The sequence below is a fragment of the Galleria mellonella genome, unplaced genomic scaffold (assembly GCF_026898425.1).
Source record: "Galleria mellonella isolate WM207_F2 unplaced genomic scaffold, CSIRO_AGI_GalMel_v1 utg63, whole genome shotgun sequence".
Classification (NCBI taxonomy): Eukaryota; Metazoa; Arthropoda; class Insecta; order Lepidoptera; family Pyralidae; genus Galleria; species Galleria mellonella.
The window spans coordinates 14,059,951-14,081,447 of record NW_026442130.1 but is presented as its reverse complement, the minus strand read 5'-3'; the positions used below and the strand labels follow the sequence as shown (position 1 = coordinate 14,081,447).

The 21,497-nt window shown below is 39.3% G+C and overlaps 1 protein-coding gene across 7 annotated transcripts in view; it reads left to right on the top strand.

Moving 5' to 3' along the window:
- The first annotated feature begins 1,485 nt into the window (after nt 1–1,485).
- LOC113515767 (resistance to inhibitors of cholinesterase protein 3) overlaps nt 1,486–21,497 on the top strand; it is a 62,976-nt gene continuing 42,964 nt past the window's right edge. For 3 of the 7 annotated variants that reach the window (XM_031909773.2, XM_031909772.2, XM_031909771.2), the window contains exons 1-2: nt 1,487–2,069; nt 12,006–12,317. In XM_031909773.2, the coding sequence (XP_031765633.2) occupies nt 1,913–2,069; nt 12,006–12,317 (469 nt within the window). In that variant the 5' untranslated portion in view covers nt 1,487–1,912. Of the gene's footprint in view, nt 2,070–12,005; nt 12,318–21,497 lie in introns of all 7 variants that reach the window. The other 4 variants (XM_052899703.1, XM_031909774.2, XM_026900046.3 and 1 more) reach the window with 3 other exon arrangements.

Sequence of the window (21,497 nt, the reverse complement as noted above, 5' to 3'; positions counted from 1 at the left end):
ATCCTCATCGATCACCTTTCACTGGTGCCCCGCCAGCGTATCCCATTAGCGCAGGTGGGGTAACCACTCCATTTTCATCCAATAAAAAAAATCTTATCCATTGGTGAAGGTAACAATCGTCACGCCCACATTTCGCTGAGCATATTTGAATCTAACGTGGTAGGGACGAGCTACCGTCGTGATTCGGCTTAATTTAATTTGTTAACGGTGTTTCCTAACATTCTCGTTAAAGAGTTCCATTGAAATATTCTGTAATAAGGTTTTAAAAGAAGAGTCCTTGTCAATCCCGTTTGAATTAGGTTTTTTTAGAGTGATAATGTAATGGTAACCCCGCCTGTGCTATCGGTATATACCGACGGGGCATCAGTGAGGGATGATAGGTGAGGATGAAGTAGGTCAGTTGGTCCATAGTGACGAATTCATAAGGAACTAATTAAAATGGTTTCCAGGGGGAACCGTGTGGAGGTCGACCTGATAATAATATACCCATATTGCTAGCTATGGGGAACTTATATCCCCAATACTAACAATCCTTCTTCCCCGTTTGTATTAGGTTACTTACTACCAATATACAGAGGGGAAAGAAATTGTCAGTAATGCGTACTATCAATTCCATTGCTAGCAATATACCCTGACAGGTCGACCTCCAGGTGGTCCCCCTTGGAAACCATCGTCCTGAATTCCAGGTGTATTCATCACGATGGGCTAACTGACCAGCCATTTCATCCTCATATATCATCCCTCACTGGTCCCCCGCTAACGTATAACTTGGGCACAGACGGGTTCATCATTCCATTATCATTCATTAAAAAAAAAACTATCAATACACGAATAAATTGGTTTTTCCTTTTTCAAGACTTAGTTTTTACAAATATTTGGTAACTTTTAACAATAGTTATATAGGTAAATGAGTAATATACATATGGTGTGTAATGGGTTTCCCAATACTGTATCTTGTTTTTATTTGTTTAATCTCTTTCTCATTAGCCTAAATTATTTATGAAGTTCTCGATAAGTAGATAGTTAAGTATGTTATAGAAACAAGGTAAACACATAACTACCTACTCAATTACGCAGTCAACTAACGTTAACGAAATCGTATGTTTTACGTTAACTCATTGTGATGAGTAAATAAATTCAGAAATACTGTTTACAGTCAAACACATGCTCAGATGGATCTGCAGTGAACGTACAGTGGTGAACATTTGTGTCATAGAAGCCTCGCCATAACATGTTGAGCGAGTTCAGTGAATTTCTAAGCTTCAAAAGATATGGTTGTGAAAAAAAAAACAATAATTTTTTTATGAGGAATTAAGGGTGCACATTTTGTCGATGGTTCTCGCCTACGACCAGTAGGTACCTACAGAAGTGTCTAATTAGTATTCATCTGAGCGCGTGTAGTTCTCTTCGCGGTGGGGACGGGTTAATAGCCGACGCCGCCTCCGCGCCCAGGCATAATGTACCGAGTTGTGACCAGCGAGTGCCGTACGCTCGCCCCCAAACTTTAATACGCTCTGTCAATATTTGAACTGCATTTTACCGCTCCGCCGATTTCACCATTGCAAGCCGAGCCGGTGGCTGGGAAGGCAAGAAGTCGGCATAGCTGTTTGACTTCGTATACGGCTGTGTCACTTCGAGCCAGCTCAATCCACCGGCTTTCTTCGATAGAAGAGAATTTGAAGATGCGCGGATGCTCCCGTAAGATAGAGTGCGCCGGATCGCTTCCTTAAGCCCGTAGCGAATGCAGCGCCGGGAGAGGGCGTTTGACAGCTGTCATTTTCGCGTTTTTCTTGCCTCACGGGCGAACGTGGGAGGGAAAATCTTTATTTATATCACACACGACGATGTACCCGTAGAGTGCGACCGGCTGTGTACGTGAGTGACGAAACGATACGAAAAACACGACGACAGAATGGCGAACGAGGAGGTGTTAGGTCCACGAAAGACAATGTTCGTACTAGTGATTGTTGTGGGATGTTTCGCAGTGCTGTGGCCCAGGATACTGTCTCCGCTGATCTTGGGCCACACGCAGGAGCAGTTAAAGCCGAACAAGTTCGACCGGGAGGCAGGTAAAGTCGGTATTTTTAACTCAAGCTCAATGTCAATACCGCTGGCCGCGGTTCCGTGCAGCGGGCGGCTTCTGATGACTTTAATCTAATTATACTCCACTTACGGGAGTAAACTTGTAACTGCAGCAGCTGACGTCATGTTTATTACCTAATTCTCGAGATTCCCATTGCAAAAATAATGTATTAGCGATTGAATTTCAGTGTAAACAGTTACGTCGGCGTATTTGCGATTCGCAAGAGCAAGATATTGCTGTACAAACAGACTCGGTCCAGTTGTTGACTTTGGGCTTTATGTTTGCAAAAGAACCATTCGAATCATGGAACTTACCTAAGAAATTATAATATAAACATCATTGCATAATTTATTGTTGATTCTCGAACGAAACTATTAGAAAAATGTCACAACCTTCACTTAAAAATATTTATCTTGCCTACAAATGTATTAAGAAATGTTCAATGCAAATAAAATATTGCTTATTCTTCTAGAAAACTTGTTTCACACCTATGTGTAAATAACAGTCTGTACAAAGTTACATAAAAGGCTTGTTACATAGAGATTTCAAGTATTGCTCGTTGCTATAGGTATGTCGTTTCATTTAACATAACACTGTATAACTAGATATTTATTTGCCATATTATTTTCTAATGTAAGCGGTCTATTAATATTCTGCATAGATATTTAATATCTATAGAAGTTTTTGTATAAATGAAATTAGTTTTCAAGGCATTTAATTTACATTTTTTTTAATATATGGTGTGAAGTCATATCAATAATTAGTGTAACTATAATTTATATGAAAGTAGCTATTTGTATGCTATTAATGAATTAGTATCTATAATTTACTGGTATATCTAATACCAATGTTCTATTTTCAAATTAATTGAGACTTTATCTACTTATCGAAATAAATAGGCAAAGGAATAAAAAACAGTTCTCTCTGGTTATTTTCACCCCTTATTCAGTAAACTAAAAAAAAATATAGAACTTAGTGCAAAATCATGATTACCTTACTTTAGGACATTATTTTCTATTTTATGGAACATTTTTTTTATTTATTTTTTATACAACTTAGAATGGCAAACAAGCTGATGGCCCACCTGATGGAAAGTGGTAACCGTCGCCTATAGACATGAGCAGTACCATGGACATAACAGAGTATACTGTTTCGCCCATGATATCCCCCATGCGTTGCCATTACTGAGGACTCAGGTGTTATTCCTCTGTACCCTGTAAATTCACGCCATATCCCACCCTTCAAACTGAATGTAGGATAAATTAAGTGTCATGTATCCATTTACTATCATTCTATATTTATTTGTCACATTTACAGATGATGTCTCCAAATATATTGCTGACATTTAAATATGCATAAAGTATTTCTAATTGCAAATAAAGGCAAAGGAGTACTTCTAAAGTTCTAAAGTTTCTATAATCTAAAAGGAAAATATAATTCATTATCATTTCCATAAAAAAACTGTTGAATAAATCAATAATAATATACTATTAATAAACAATATATTATCAAGGCCATATATAAAAAAAATGTACTGATAAAATATTTGCATAATACAAATTTAATAGTTTAGCCAATTCTTTTTTCCTCATATTTGTTTAAATTTTTGATCATTTACAGAGCCATAATATTTTAATTCTCTGTTTCCCGACTTATCCTTTGTTGTGTCCTTCATTTTCCACTGGAAATATATTGTAAAATTTTTCTTAAGTAACCTACATGATATCTTTCTATTCGGGATCTTCCAACGACCCTGAGGAATAACACTTGAGTCCTCAGGAATGGCAACACATGAAACAGTATACTCTGTTATGTTCATGGTACTGCTCATGTCTATAGGCGACGGTTACCACTTTCCATCAGGTGGACCGACAGCTTGTTTGCCATTCTAAGTTGTATAAAAAAAGCCCTCTTCAATAACTTTTTTGTTCTGAGCAATGACAATGCATGTGCTAAGGAGATCACGGGGATGTTATTATTTATAGATGACAGTTACCATTTTTCATCAGGTTGGACCATCAGTTTTCCTGCTATTCTAAATTGTTTAAAGTAATATTACCGTTCTTGTTATTGTTTATATAAATTAGATATATCTGCAATTATTTCTAAAGAATACATCCAAGTTGAGATTATAAGCAAACTGATTTATTTATCTTTTACCCTCAGTACACCAAATATCAACTGTCATTAGACATTTCTAATAAATACATAACATACCTTTCTCTCATATTGATTGGTTTACAAAGCAATGATTCTATCCTACAAATCAATAGATACATAATAATATTTTAAAATTGACAATCACAATAATGAAATGCTAATTAGGTATTCCTATAATATCTGGCCATAAATCAGGCGGTGGAATCAATATGGGGGAATCTGGTGTCAATTCTGAATCTGAATCCTTCATGAGTTGACTGTCTAACTCAGATGGGCGACATGTCATGTCAGATGGTCTGGCCAAGATTTGGTCAGTATGGCGGCGATGTAACTCTCCATCTTCCGTTTTCACCCTGTAAGTCGTTGGCCCCTCTATTGTTTCCACAGTGGCTCTGCGCCACTTTTCTCCTGGCCCGTACATGTGTATCAGTACTGGTTGATTCACTGCAAAGGTACGGGTGGGCCGGTGCTGTGCCGCCACTTCACGTTGCTGGTCAGTACGGCTAGGCATCGAATCAGGGTGTAAGACTGACACTGCCGTTCTATATCTCCGCCCATTGAGTAGTTCCGCTGGTGTTTTGTTAGTGGAACTATTAGGAACTGTCCTTAAATAATATAAAACTTTACACAATTTTTGTTGCCATTGTATATTCTGGCTTTCAAGTTTCTTCATTTTATTTTTAAATGTTTGAATTGCACGTTCTATCTGCCCATTCGTTTCTGGGTGGTAAGGTGGGGAATACAAATGTTTAATTCCATTCTTTTTTAAGAAATTATTGAATTCTTCCGAGGTAAATGCGCGTCCATTATCTGAAACTAGTACGTCAGGCAGTCCTTGTGAAGTAAAAATTTTCCTTAGCACCGTTATCACTGTCCCGCTATTCATCGTTGGTACTATTTCGGCTTCAAACCATTTGCTATAGCTATCTACTAGAACTAAAAATGTTTTCCCCTGGAAGGGTCCAGCAAAGTCCACATGTACACGACTCCAGGGTTTCTCTGAAACAATCCAAGATTGAGGATCCTTTGGTGGTTTATTTCTTACTAATTGGCACTGTTGGCAGGCGGCTACAATATTCTCAATTTGACGATCCATGTCTACCCACCATACATAGCCTCTTGCATACGCTTTCGTCTGGACCATGCCCGCGTGTGGAGCATGTAACAACTTCAAAACCTTTTCCTGCAAGGATGCCGGTATTATTACTCTGTTACACCACAATAAACAGTCATTATTATGCGAAAGAGCTTCTCTTCTTGTCCAATAAGCTTGTAAACTTGAATCTGTATTCTTACGTGGCCAGCCGTGTAAAACATGGAACATTACTTTTTGCAGCACCATATCCTTTTTAGTTTCTTCAGCAATTTTGCCAGCATTTAGCTGCCACCCGCTCAACTGCTCTTCTAACAGAAGCAGATCACCAGACACTTCCTTCTTTACACTGGATGTATCCGTAGCGGTCCATCTGCTTAAAGCATCCGCGTTGCCAATTAGTTTCCCAGGTCTGTATTTTAGCTTATAGTCATAGCAAGCGAGTTTAAGTGACCAGCGTAACATTCTAGGCGAAATCTGTTCAGGTATAGGCTTTGCAGGATTGAATAACCCTACCAGTGGCTTGTGATCTGTAACTATACAAAATTTACGACCTGCTAAAAATTCGTGAAATTTGGTCAATCCAAATATAATTGCTAGTGCCTCCTTATCAATTTGCCCGTATCGTCTCTCATGAGCTTGCAATGTGCGCGAGGCCATCATTACAGGTCTTTCAGATCCGTCTTTCATCACATGGGCAATAATCGCTCCTACTCCGTATTCTGAAGAATCACAGATGAGAAGCAATTCTTTTTGTAAATCATATCCCACCAATGTAAGATCCGATGACAATAAACGTTTTGCCTCATTGAAAGCTTTCTGTTCTTTCTCTCCCCAGCTCCAGGGTCTCTTTGATTCTAATAGTCTATATAATGGCTCTAATATAGTGCTCTTATCAGGTAAAAATTTCTCATAGAAATTGTATAAGCCCAAAAAGGCTCGCAACGTCTCTTTGTTAGTTGGAGCCGGTTTTTCTTGAATTTCCTTTACCTTCGTAGGTGCCGGGTGGAGGCCTTCCGCATCAATCATGTGGCCTAAGAACGTAATGCTGTTCGCCGCAAAAACACACTTTTTTTCATTCAATCGAAATCCCATTTCTTGCAATTTACCTAGCACTTCTCTAAGTCTGTGATTGTGTTCTTCAATGGTGGATCCCGTTACCGCCACATCGTCCAATAAACAGGCGACGCCCTCCATACCTGCAAGCGCCGTTGACATCAGGCGTTGAAAAACAGCTGGCGCCGCATTGACACCGAACGGTAAACGGTTCATTCTCATTAAACCAATTGGAGTGTTGAGTGTTAACAGCATTGCAGTCGCATCATCAACTTTTAGCTGTGTATACGCTTGCTTTAAATCTAATTTACTGAATATTCTACCCCCACTCAACCTTACAAACGCTTCATTTGCCGTTGGAAGGGGGTACGTGTCTGTATCTATCGCGGTGTTTACTGTCACACGATAATCGCCACACATCCGTATTGTCCCGTCATCTTTCATCACTGGTGTCAATGGTGTTGCCCACTCCGAATATCGAATAGGTGTTAGCACGCCCTCTATTACCATCTTATTCAGTTCTTCAATCACTTTCTGTTTGAGTGGGTATGGTACCGCGCGAGCCTTTAAGAAACGCGGCGTCGCGTCTTTCCGTAAGTGTAACGATACTTTAGGGCCCTTGTACTCCCCCAATCCTTCTTTAAATAATTCAGGAAATTCCCTTTTATAAAGTATTATCTCCTCTTCCGACCAGCACAAACCAGACACTTGAAGTCCTAGTGTTTGGAACCAATTCCTGCCTAACAGATTTGGACCATTTCCTGACACTACCACAAGTTCACACTGTGCTTCCTTGTTCGCTAATATAACCCGCACATTTGCTACTCCCAACACTTTTATTGGATCTCTAGTCCATGTCACCAACTTCAAAGTAGTGGCTCTTAACGGTGGAGGTGTCGACCAGAGCTTCTTATATGTCTCCTCCGACATAATGGTCCGTGATGCCCCCGAGTCTACTTCCATTAATAATTTTACACCGTCTATTATGACCTCTGCCGTTATTGGTGGTGTATAATTATCAGTACAAACATAGATCCCCATCATTTCCTCTACTGCCGTATCACCACTTCTGCTACATTCCCCCGTCTCGTTAACCTGGTGCATGCGGCCCGGTTTTTTATCACATGCCGCCGCGATGTGTCCAAACTTCTTACAATAGAAACATTTTGCTTTCCAAAATGGACAACGTTCGCCTGGCTTATGACCGCGTGTACACCGTCGACATTCATTAGATTTTACAATGCCAATGTCCATAGGTTCACAATCGGTGACGTTTAACGGAGTTTGCTTTGATTCGCTAGACGTACTGGCAGGGTACAAATCAGGGAATGTCACTTGATAGTCCAGACATGTTTGTAGTGCAACTTCATAAGTTATTTTCTTCTTTTTCAATAAGTCGCGTCGTAAGCGATCATCCCGCACCCCCAGCACTAGTCGGTCTCTCAACTGGCGTTCCAAATCTATAAAATTGCATTTAGCTCCGAGCTGGCTGATGGCCGCCACATAGTCCTGTACACTTTCTCCCTGTAACTGTTGTCGTTTGTGAAATTTTCCCGCTTGTAGAATTTCGTTAACTTCTGGTTCGAAAAACCTATCTAGAACCCTCAAAATTTCCACTAAAGGTACTTCTGTAGGCCTTTTTGGAACTAAAAGCGATGCAATTAATGCAAAAGTGTCTTTTCCACATTGAGAAAGGAACAGTGATCGGCCCCTATTGAGGTTATCCTCACCGACGCCCGCTGCGTCGAGCGGGCACATTAACTGTTCCTTATAATCACACCACTTATCAGTCTTTGGGTTGAATTGTCCAGGAAACACAATATTTGAAACAGTTGCTGCCATTTTCACAATAAACAATTTTTATTTACTTCGTCGCCAATAAAGAATACATCCAAGTTGAGATTATAAGCAAACTGATTTATTTATCTTTTACCCTCAGTACACCAAATATCAACTGTCATTAGACATCTCTAATAAATACATAACAATTTCTATAACGTATAAGTAATTAATTAAATATGAACATGTTTAATTTATTTTGTCCTGTAATTAAATGTTTTCTTTCAGTAAAGTTATTATTTATATCAATTAAACAGATTGAAAACAAATATGAAAAAATAATAACAGAATTTAAAAACTATTTATGTATATTATTTTTAAAATGATTAATGATTTTGTAATATAAATATTTATTATTATTTTATTTTGTTATCTAAATATATTGGATGAGTTTCAATACTAAATATTTATTTTTAAAATATTATTTATTTATTATTATAATGCATTCATGTACATAATATAGAGCTGTTACAATGTTCTTATGTAGAGTAAGTACATGAAACCCTGTTTGGGTGCAGCAAAATTATATTTATAAGTAGCTAATATATGTACATGCATTAATGTCAATTTAGATGCCAGATTGGGTTTTTACATCTATTAGGGTAACTGTATACGTTATTCCATTTATTTAATCTCACCACAGATAAGTCAACATCTGCTCATAGATAGAGAGGCTATATGATAAAATAGAAAAAAATATAATCTATTGCCTCAGATCATAGGTTCTCAAGAAGATTTTTAAATGAAAAAATATTAGTGTCTCAATTTTTTTTAACAACATAATATAAAAATATAAGTCTCTGGATGATTAAATTCCTCTTTGGATAATCATAATGGAACATATTTCAGATATTTAGAAATAATCCAAAATATAGAAGGCATCATCATTCAGTGCTGTTGGTATCAAGTTTCCAATCTGTTATTAATAATTTAATTGTCAGCATATCTGAATAAGTACTGAAATATTATAATTACTACCTGTAACACAGAAAAGAAAGGTAAATTTTTTATGATTAAAAAATTCCAAGCTTTTTATCAAATGACCACCCCCCGCAATGGATAAGGGTTTATTCATGGGTCCGCGAGTCCCATCTTTGACAACATCATCACTATCTATCAGGTGTGATTGTCAATCAGTAGTGGGACCCTTCAATAGTAAAAAAAAAAAAACAGTATAACATTAACATGCAGTAGTAGTATTTATTTATTCCCATTACAAAAAAATTTTTAATACAAAAGGCAGAATTTTTTTAATTGTAATTAATTATGCACAAAATAATATTAAAAATTGTTGTGGCTAAATAGTTACAGATGTATGTATATTTGACTCACAAATTATAAAATACTAATGGCCCGTCTCTGCTCTGCTCCTATTGATCGTAGCGTAATGAAAAGTATACTATAACCTGCCCGGGAGTATGAAGAATAATTGCACCAAGTTTCGTTAAAATCCGTCGAGTAGTTTTTGTTTCTATAACGAACATTATAGCATTTTTGTCATCAGTATCGATCACTAATCACCCCGTGATAGTTATTATGGAAATATATTTCATGTACAGAATTGACCTCTCTACAGATTTATTATAAGTATAGATAATAAACAATCAACTAGGTTGTGACCATTTTGTCTTATTATGGCGCACACATGAAAGCAAAAAAAAATTACTAATTTACCATTCTAAGTTGTATATAAAAAAAGGTATATGTGATTATTTATTATATGTATTTTTATACACAAAAAAAGATAAAATAATATTTTTTTTTATATAACTTAGAATGGCAAACAAGTTGACGGCCCACCTGGTGGAAAATGGTAACCGTCGCCTATATACATGAGCAGTACCGTGGACATAACAGTGTATACTGTTTCGCCCATGATACCCCCCATGCGTTGCCATTCCTGAGGACTCAGGTGTTATTCCTCTGTACCCTGTAAATTTACGCCTAATCCCACCCTTCAAACCGAAACACAGCCATGCAAACACAACTGCTTCACGGTTGAAACATGAATGGGACAGAGGTACCCAAGCAAACGACTTTTGTACAAAGTCACTATATATAATATATTAACGTTACGACTTGTATTAGATACTATTTGTTGATATTAATATTACCTATATATCAATCTTAAAATTGCCCATTCCAAAAGTAAATTATTTACCAATGCCAACTCGGTATGTTTTTCACATTTAAACAGCAATCAGAGGACATTGCCAAGACGGTGTTGTCATATTCATAATTGTGACTATGTATTGTATATTTGCAATGGGCAGAATATTTCTTGTATAGTGGAACATTCCATTCAATGACAGAGGAGCTAACTGGTGTAATTGCTTAGAGCGGCAATAATTAGAAACGGCAGAGCATTAAAAATATTAGACAATATTATTTCTGCCCGAGGAGGAAAATGTTATTTTTGCCCGAGAAGGAAAATGTTATTTTTGCCCGATGAGGCAAATAGTTTTTTCCAGAAGCGGCATATTTGCTACATTAGTCACTGGTTCTATATTTGTGGTGTAACAATTTTTCAAATTCAAAATAGTAGATAATACCTAATTGATACATTTTTTTTAAAGTGTGGAAAATCTTCAAAAGGCCGTCTCAAGTGCCAGAGGTAGTGCAGAAGGGGTGTGTACATACTTGTACACTTTGTACCCGTACCTACTCAAACCACACGACATACGTCGAGTCGCATTGTCAGATTTCCGGGTCTCCAATGTATACTACTGGGGAACCGATCCAACATTTAATATTATGCCTTCCTAATGCTCCTCAAATATTGCGTCTAAATTGCGCCCACCAAGTATCCTCTTGTAAAGGCATTCCGTCACCCGTATCCAATAGCGAGGAGATGCCTTAAATACTGTACTGCAAATATAGTACTGTAATATAGTACTGTACTGTAATAATATAATACTGTACCATAAACAAAAATTTAATATTATTTATTCCGAAACTTGTACATCATTGTACTATTCATAATACATTATAGATACTTGAAGGGTAGACATACTTAAATATTTAAATTTATTTAATTAGGTGTTATTTATGTTGCAACTCACACGCATACAAATGGTAGCGGAACTAAACAAAATAATTCGAATCGAGTTGCCAGAGACATATCTGTTAAAATATATTATTTTTTTATTTGCAAAATATACATACAATACATAGAAAATGTCTAGACCAATAAGGATGTAGTTATAATATAAATCTTTAAAAAAAATCAATAAATTGTCTCCTCAAATACAACATATTTGATATGTCTACCAGATAAGACCTTTAGTTACATATAAATAGAAATGTTTAATCCATCTGTTTAACCACAGAGGTCGCTTTAGTTCTCAGGAATGGCAATGCATGGGGTTGACACGGGCGAAACAGTACACTCTGTTATGTCCATGGTACTGCTCATGTCTATAGGCGATTACCACTTTCCATCAGGTGGGCCGTCAGCTTTTTTGCCATTCTAAGTTGTATAAACAAAAGTATTATGGGCGAAACAGTATACTCTGTTATGTTCATGGTACTGCTCATGTCTATAGGCGACGGTTACCACTTTCTATCAGGTGGACCGTCAGCTTGTTTGCCATTCTAAGTTGTATAAACAAAAGTATTATGGGCGAAACAGTATGTTATGTTCATGGTACTGCTCATGTCTATAGGCGACGGTTACCACTTTCCATCAGGTGGGCCGTCAGCTTGTTTGCCATTCTAAGTTGTATAAAAAAAGGACTTACATTGGATATAATAGATTTACTATTAAATAAACAGGATGCTGTGACGTAATATTCGAGCCGCATATGGCCGTGCTGGAGCTTATCAACGAGGTATGCAGCTCCGTGATATCGAAGGATGGGACGCTGTCCCCTCACGGTGCGGCCGAGTGCAGAAAGTTCGTTAACGAAACGTGCGGTGTTGACATCGTGGCGTTCTTGAAACGCACAGAGAACGTCGGGAAAACGACGAAAATGCTACTGGAAACGATGAAGAGCAGTAACAGTTCGTGTCTTAAAGAGCATTTCGGAGTACCGGTGTGGAGTGTCAGCACCCACACGGCGTTGAACACGTGGACCCTACAAGACAGTTAGTTGGATTGTTGATTGACTAACATGCATGGTTTGATGGATGGGTTGTTATTAACATTGAATTTGTTTATATATACTAGCTGACTCGGCAAACGTTGTTTTACCATATACATTATTTGTAGAACTATGCATGAAAATATATCGTACTACAATTATTATATTCGATTGCCATCTTGCAACCCTATTGCGGAATATAAAAATCGCGATTAAAAAACAGGGATTGATCGTAAAACGGTGAAAATTTGAAGTTGTGTGTATTTTTCAATGCTAAATTATAATAAAATAAAAATAAAAAAATTGCAAAAAAAAAAAATTTTGGTGTGGGTCACCCTTATCTTTGAGGGGTATGAAAAATACATGTTGGCCGATTCTCAGACCTACCCAATATGTACACAAAATTTCATGAAAATCGGTAAAGCCGTTTCGGAGGAGTTTGGTAACGAACACCGCGACACGAGAATTTTATATATTATATATATAAGGCTGGTTTTAGTAAATGAGTTTTCTGTCTAGTTTTGATGAACTTTTTCGCTTTTGAATCTCCAGAAAGTATTGTATAACAGAATCCTGTTATATTTCGGGGACATCGGCTTTTTTTGGAAATTCGAAATTGAAAACACAGTTAACACTCACTCGGTCCACTGAAATCGGACGAGACTCCCATTTGCTGAAAAAGGCCCTTTTCTGTTTGGTGTGTCGTATACCATAAGATTCAAAGAAAAAAATGCCAATACTACGGGTAATAAATTTTAAATTCGGAACTAGTTTTCAATCCATTGCAAAACGTGAATTACTATCGACATAGAAATATAAATGTAAAAGAAAAATATGAAAAAGGCGTTCGTTCTTCGAAGGTTATTTTTCAGGGTCAAGTTAATGCCTGTATTATTGCAGGTTGTATGCTAGTTTGTGCTGGTATAAAGAAGTTAATTTATTTATTCTCATCATATCAGCCTTTAACTGTCCACTGCTGAACAGCCTCCTTCTTGGGTGGTTTTGTCAGTAGTTACCACGCTTGGCAGCCGGATTAGCAACCGTAGTTAGGCTTTGAAGATGTTTTAAGAGGGACGCTGCTGCCTTACCCTCGCCTTCCTTTAGTCGCCTCTTACGACACCCACGTGAAAAGAAGGGGTGGCCTATTCTATGCCGGCGGTACACGCCTTTAAATTTATTCTATTAAGGTGGTATTTAATTAAAATCGTTAAGTCCGAAAAGGTTCTAAATAAGTCCTGAATTATTATGCGTCGAGTTTAAAAAAAATGCAATGTTTATGTACTAGTGTTATTTTATACGAATATACATAATATTTGCTATTCAAATTACTATCCTCGTCTCTTAGTAGAATTAAACAGTGTTATTTTAAAATTTTACTCTTTAAAATATATCTATTCCATTTATGAATCACGCTGATGTTGAAATAGAGATGGTCAACGTGGTCTTCTGTAGACACATTAGATTTAAATTAAAATAAAGAGAAAAAATATTTAAATTTATGATGCGGGCTGTCGTAATATCGTGTAAACACTACAGGTAAATTTGCTTCGCAATAAGCCACTCTTCACTTTGAACACCCTTGATCGCGGTAAGGGATTTTGCTAATAGTCGCCACACTTGGCTGGCGGGTTGGTAACCCCAGTTAGGCTTCGGTGATGTTTTAAGAGGGATGCTGCAGCCAATACTTCAACCATTAATTTCTCTTAGTCGCTTCTTAAGAAACCTATGGAAACGGACCGAGTGACTGAATCAATGTCTAGACCACAAGGCATTCGGTTATTTTGTATTGATCTTGTATTGTAACCTACATCTCTAACTCTGTCCTCTTTTATCCCCTTTATATTTTTTTATGTTAATACCACCTTATTATTCGTAATTATATTTTTGTATAGCCATTTGATTTGTATATTTGTGAATTCACAGTATTTGACATAAACACCTCGTGACCAACCTGGCAGGATAAATATGTAAACAACATTTGCGCAAACGCATCCACTAGAATAATATACGCTACAGATGTCTCAATTTATAACAGAGTTGAGTAAATCATTAGATTTTATAGGCATTCTTGTAGGGGAAACAATTCTCTTTAAAAAGTACTGATTCTGACTGTTGAATGAATGAATGAGTATACTTTATTTGCATTATACAATATAGGAAATAAGCGAGACAATTTACAAACACAACGATACAATTGTAAAAGTACAGTAAGGCGGTCTTATTGCTGAGAGCAATCTTTTCAAGACGACCTTAGTGTAATGGACTAATTGATGTACAAGTAGATATGTTGCTGTAGCGACTCATCCCGCTACCTCCTTTTAACCGCGCCAACAGGGGGGAAAGGGATTGTTAGTAATTGAGACTAAGAATTCCATTGCTGGATATATACCCAACCAGGTAGACCTTCTCGCGGTTCCCCCTGGAAACTACCATGGTTAATTCCTGATAAATTCATCATGATGGGCTAACTGGCCTGTTTTCATTCTCATCTATAACCCTTCATTGGTGCTCCGCCAGCGTGTCCCATTAGCGCAGGCGGGGTTACCATACCATTTTCATCCAATCAAAAAAAAACCGCGCCAACAATTTTTTTACGTCAATATAATAATTAAGACTTGTCGTTTGCATTATTTTAGAAAAACATTGTGACGTTTGAGTTTTAGTTTAGCTTACATCTATCTTTCTGTCTTTACGAATCCTACCTAATGCAAAATATTAAATTTGGTTTATAATAAATTCTGTTTAAATGTTATTCTCATTTGTTGTTTTTTTTTCTTTGATGGGTGAAAATTGTATTGCAACCCCGCCTGCGCTTACGGGATACGCTGGCGGAGCACCAGTGAAGGGTGATAGATGAGAATGAAAACAGGCCAGTTAGCCCATCATGATGAATTCGTCAGGAATTAACCATGATAGTTTCCAGGGGGAACCGCGAGGAGGTCGACCTGGTTGGGTATGTTGCTAGCAATGGGATTCTCAGTCTCCATTACTAACAATCCCTTTCCCCCGGTCGTTTGCTGTTTACTAGTTTCCTTCTGTCTTTCAACTGCAAGATTAATTTGAATCTTTCTTCAAGCAAAGGTTAGTGACTGAATGCGTTAGATATCCTTGATCACTACATTGCCGTCCCATATCTTTGACTACCCTATACGACATGACACCTATTGTTTCCTTTATCTGTCCCATGTAGTTATTCTTCGGTCTTCCCCTTCCTCTTTTGCTCTCAATTTTTCTAATTTTGCTATGATTTGATAATACTGTTTTATTTTATTTTATTTTTTATTGTATACAAAAAATTACAAACATATATATAAAATAAAGATGTACAACAGGCGAGCTTAACTCTGTAAGAGTTCTCTTCCAGCAAACCCTGAGTGGAAAGGGGCATTAATTTCTAGCGGGCAGTATGCGTACAATAATAGAAGGAAACATTATAGATGTTTCTATTAAGAAATAATAAATATGTTGACATATATACAAAGTAACTCATAATAACTGTAGATAATAAATTGGGTGTTGCCTTTATATAGTACAGAATTTCGATAAAAAAAAAAAGAACCACGCGGACAAAGACGCGGGCATCAGCTATATGTGTATATGCGATGATATAGTGTAGTTGTATGCTCTGTACCGGCTTCAATACAAATAGACAACATTAGCTTTCACAATGCGCCGTTTCAAGTAAGACCCGTTCCTAAGTGGCCCCGCCAAGAACAAAAGTTTTAACGCCGCACCGTCACCTCGTTAAGGTCACATGAGCGGTGTTAAGTGAGAGGCGGCAGCGGGAAAACGGTCAAGTCGGGGGTAAAGGGATTGTTAGCAATGCTTGACAGCCCCATTGCTATCAATATGCCCTATTAGGTCGACCTCCACGTGGTTCCCCCTGAAAACCATCATGAACAATTCTTGTTGAATTCGTCACGATGGGCTAACAGACCTGCTTCATCCTCACCTATCATCCTTCACTGGTGGCCCGCCGGTGTATACCGATAGCGTGGGTGAGGTTACCATTCCATTATCACCCATTAAAAAAAACGGTCAAGTCCTCATCCCAATGTATGAATGGTTTTTTTTTATGCATGAAAATGGCACGGCTACCCCGCCTTCACTGTCGGTATACACTAGCGAGGTACCAGTGAGCGGTGATAGGTGAGGATGAGAAGGCAGGTCAGTTAGCCCATTGTGACAAATTTAATGATAAATTGGTCACGATAGTTTCCAGGGAGAGCCGCGTGGAGGTCGACCTGATAGGGTATATTGATAGCAATGGGGACTAAACTCCCCATTACTAACAATTCCTTCCCCCCTGTATGAATGGTTTATTTATTATGCATACTGTCTTGATTCGTTTTAATTCGTATATATCTTACTTGTTTTTCTGGAATTTTCCTTAGAGACTATAGACAGACTACAGTATGGGGTTCTTTAAAAAGGATATATTAAGGTTTTTTCAGCGTCGGCAACGGCCACATGACACCACTAGTGTTGCAGGCGGCCATAGCTGGCGTGAATTTACTGGGTACAGAGGAATAACACTTGAGTCCTCAGGAATGGCAACGCATGGGGGGTATCATGGGCGAAACAGTATACTCTGTTATGTCCGTAGTACTGCTCATGTCTATAGGAGACGGTTACCACTTTCCATCAGGTGGGCCGTCGTCAGCTTGTTTGCCATCCTAAGTTGTATAAAAAAAAAAAAGAAAAATATTTATAAAAATACATTTTGTTGCAAGCAACATTATCTGTATATTTCATTATATTTTTCATTTTTCATTTTCATTTTTCATTATATTGTTCTACATCGCACATTCATCTTGAATTGATGACTTCAAGAATAGCTTTCCTTAGAATTATGGTTGTGATGGTGTCTGTACTCTAAACGCTTGTATTTGTAAAGACTTGTTTGCTGATAGATATGTGCAAATACATCGATTTTGTATAAAACAGTGTTCAAATCCTGCAAATACAGTCCGCGCTCTCAACAGATGACATTGACAGATGTGAAAAAATGTAAACTGAAAGCCCATTCATTGAGTTTGTGAATTGTTTCGTGCTTCTATGGTGACGCTTGGATTGGAATGAATTGGTATTGCAGCATGAATGGGCCGGCTCGACCGGGGAAGTACCACACCCTCACAGAATACCGACGCTAAGTGGCTGCACTTTTAGTGCGACCACATTCCGTATGGTGAGTGAGGGAGTCCGGAGGCCCATCCTATACCCATCCCCTTCCTTATCCTAAAATCCTCCCCCAACTCCGTCCCCCCATCTTTCAATACCATGGCAGTGGAATTTAAAAAAAATAACGTACCCCAGGGAGGTACCAGCAGCCATGTTGCTGGAGAATCCTCCCTCGTGCAACCACGCTCGGGCTGCCCTGCGTATACTGGGGGGGGCAAAATTCCGCTCTATGGGACCAAGGGCAAACAGAGCAAGACTTCTGCGGCATCCCCTTTGCTCAATGTGAGCCTCTGTAATATGAGGGGAATTCATTCAAACCTGAACGCTGTCCACCACCACCTAGAAACGGCGCGGCCGGCATTGCTCTTCCTCACGGAGACACAGATATCCCCTCCTAACGAAACATCATACCTGACCTACCCGGGGTATAAGCTTGAACATTGTTTTGTTTCGCGTGCCGGTGTATGTGCGTATGTCAGAGAGGATATCTGCTGTCGACGCCTTGGGACTCTTGAAGGTACGGACCTGTCCATTCTATGGCTGCGCGTAGATTGCAATGACCATCCCCGCATCTATGCGTGCCTATACAGGTCCCACAGCGGTAACACTGAAACCGACCAACTAATTGAGCACGTCCAAATGGCTACAGATTCCCTGCTTGAGCAGATTCCTTCCGCTGAAGTCGTGATTGTTGGCGACTTTAATGCCCACCATGCCGAATGGCTTGGTTCGCGTACAACCGACTATGCGGGAAGATCTGTTCATGACTTTGCTTTGGCTTATGGTCTGACACAGCTTGTTTCCTCGCCTACGCGAATCCCTGATGTGTTGGACCATTCACCTTCACTGCTGGACCTTCTGCTGACCACCCACCCAGACAACTATGTGATCTCCGTCGAAGCCCCGCTTGGATCGTCGGATCACTGTTTGGTGCGGAGCGAAGTGCCTCTTACGAGTCCGACTCCACCTCGTTCTACGGGTAGACGTCGCATTTGGCACTACAGGTCGGCAGATTGGGATGAGATGCGGATTTTTTTCGCATCTTACCCATGGAGGCGGGTTTGCTTCACACTGGATGATCCCGACGCCATTGCCGATTCCATTGCTGATGTGGTGCTTCAGGGAATGGAATTATTTATTCCTAACTCTGTGGTGCCCGTCGGCGGGAAATCCCAGCCCTGGTATGGAGCCTCCTGTAGAACAGCATCTCGTCTGAAACAGGAGTGCTTCCTAACCTGGGCTAAAGGTGTGGCGTCGCGAGATCCTAACACCAGTGCTCTTAAAAAGAAGTATAACTCTGCCTCTAGGTCCTTCAAAAGAGTTATAGCCACAGCGAAGTCAGAGCATATTAGTAGAATTGGCAAGAGATTGGCTAGTTTGCCCTCTGGGACTCGAGCTTTCTGGTCTCTTGCCAAAGCTGCACAAGGGAATTTCTGTAAGTCATCTTTTCCACCTTTGCGCAGGGAGGATGACTCGTTGGCCCAGAACGCTAAAGAAAAGGCCGATCTTCTTGGATCCATCTTTGCGTCAAACTCGACATTGGATGACGGGGAGAAACCACCACCGACCATCACGTGTTGTAGGAGCTCTATGCCTGACATTAAATTCACGCATAGCTCAGTGCGTAGAGCACTTTTCTCCCTCGAAATCCATAAGTCGAGTGGGCCTGATGGTATTCCTCCAATTGTGCTTAGGACGTGCGCACCAGAGTTGGCTCCGGTTCTTACGCGTCTTTTTCGGCTTAGCTACTCATCGGGCATAGTCCCAAAGTTTTGGAAGACTGCTCTGGTGCATCCGATCCCTAAAAAGGGAGATCGCTCAGATCCAGCTAACTATAGGCCCATAGCTATCACTTCCTTATTCTCGAAGGTTATGGAATCCATCATTAACCGTCAACTGCTCCGGTACCTAGAAGAGCACCGGCTGATCTGTGATCGCCAGTACGGCTTTCGACAGGGACGTTCGGCCGGTGATCTTTTAGCTTACTTAACACACCGATGGGCAGTGGCAATCGAGAGTAAGGGAGAGGCCTTAGCAGTTAGTCTGGATATTGCGAAGGCCTTTGATCGGGTGTGGCATAGAGCGCTGCTTTCAAAGCTACCTTCATTTGGGTTGCCTGCGAGACTGTGCATTTGGGTCGCCAGTTTTCTCAAGGAACGTAGCATTAAGGTCGTAGTCGACGGTGCATGCTCTGATTTAAAACCTTTGAATGCTGGTGTTCCGCAAGGCTGTGTACTATCTCCGACTCTGTTTCTTCTGCATATCAATGATATGTTACAGATAAGTAATATTCATTGCTATGCGGACGACAGTACAGGAGATACATTATATACCGGTCATGCAAAGATCTCGCGGGCACATACCGATGAGTGCCGGAATGGACTTGTGTCTGAAATCGAAACTTCACTCCATCAAGTTTCGATCTGGGGTGAACAAAATCTTGTCCAATTTAACCCCAAAAAGACACAAGTCTGCGCGTTTACCGCAAAAAAGACGCCGTTTGTCGTATCTCCTCACTTTCAGGGCACTTCCCTTGATAAAAAGTCAAGTCTAGGAATTCTGGGCGTTGATATATCTTGCGACGTCCAGTTTTGCGGTCATCTGGAGGAGAAGGCTAAGATAGCTTCTAAAAAGTTAGGAGTGCTCAATAGGGTGAGACGATATTTCATGCCAGAACACCGCCTGAAATTATATAAAGCCCAAGTCAGGCCGCATATGGAATACTGTTCTCACCTGTGGGCAGGAGCGCCACAGTACCAACTCCTTCCGTTAGACCGCATTCAAAGTCGGGCGGCTCGAATTATCGATAGTCAACGCCTTACTGTCCGACTTGACCCATTGAAACTGCGCAGAGATGTTGCGTCTCTGTGCATCTTCTACCGAATTTATCATGGGGAGTGTTCTGAGGAATTGTTCGGATTGATACCTGCTGCTGATTTTCACCACCGTACAACCCGCCACAAACTAAAGTTTCATCCCAATCATCTGGACGAGTGGCGGTCTTCCACCGTGCGTTTTTCAAGGCACTTTCTTCCACGCACAACCATTCTTTGGAATCAACTTCCAGCAGCAGTATTTCCGAACCGATACGACAACATAACCTTCAAGAAAAGAGTATATTCCTTTTTAAAAGGCCGGCAGCACACCTGCAATGCCGCTGGTGTTGTGGGTGATCATGGGCGGCGGTAGTCACTTACCATCAGGTGAGCCGCATGCTCGTTTGCCCCCTGTGTTGTAAAAAAAAAAAAAAACGCTAAACGGTTACACGTGTGTTTAGCAGTTCTAAATATCGTTACATATTGTTTACACAAGTTAGTAACGCCGGCGGCGCAGGCGCTGCCTGTGAACTGAACTGTCCGAGGCCTTGGCCACATGTGGGCTTTTTTTAAACAAATTAGACGCCTAATGTAACAATTGACAAATTGGGATATATTGTAGTTGTGAGGTAGTTAAGTCACAGGCTGACGCGGAAATTTTGAAAAGATGGAGGTTCTCGATTCTGTTAATTTTTTTTACTATGTTTGTTACCTCACAACTTCGTCATTTATTAAAAATTTGTTATCTTTTATTTAATTATTATTACATTTATTTATTTTTTCGTTTCTTTTTTCAAAATTGATTCAGGTATTTTGTTTTTAAATTAAAATAAAAAAAGTAAATGTTTTGCTTTTGATGTCGTTTCTTTTTCTTTTTGGTGTCTTTTTTTTTTGGACACAAATTTAAATTATATATAATTTTTTTATTAATAAGTGCATGTTAAAATGATGGTACAATGAACTCTAAATAAAATCCGATTTGGATCGATTACACACCACAAAAATGTGTACTGTATAACGTATCAAACATCGAAGCTCTGTCTGTATGTAAATGTCAAATTCGTGCGTTGCACTAATTAGGGGGACATAAATTTGGGACTGTATTGCTGTACGTACTATGTATGTAGTGGAGTGTACCTTTTAGGGTTCCGTCGTAAAATTTTTCTTATCTATACTATATAAAGAGG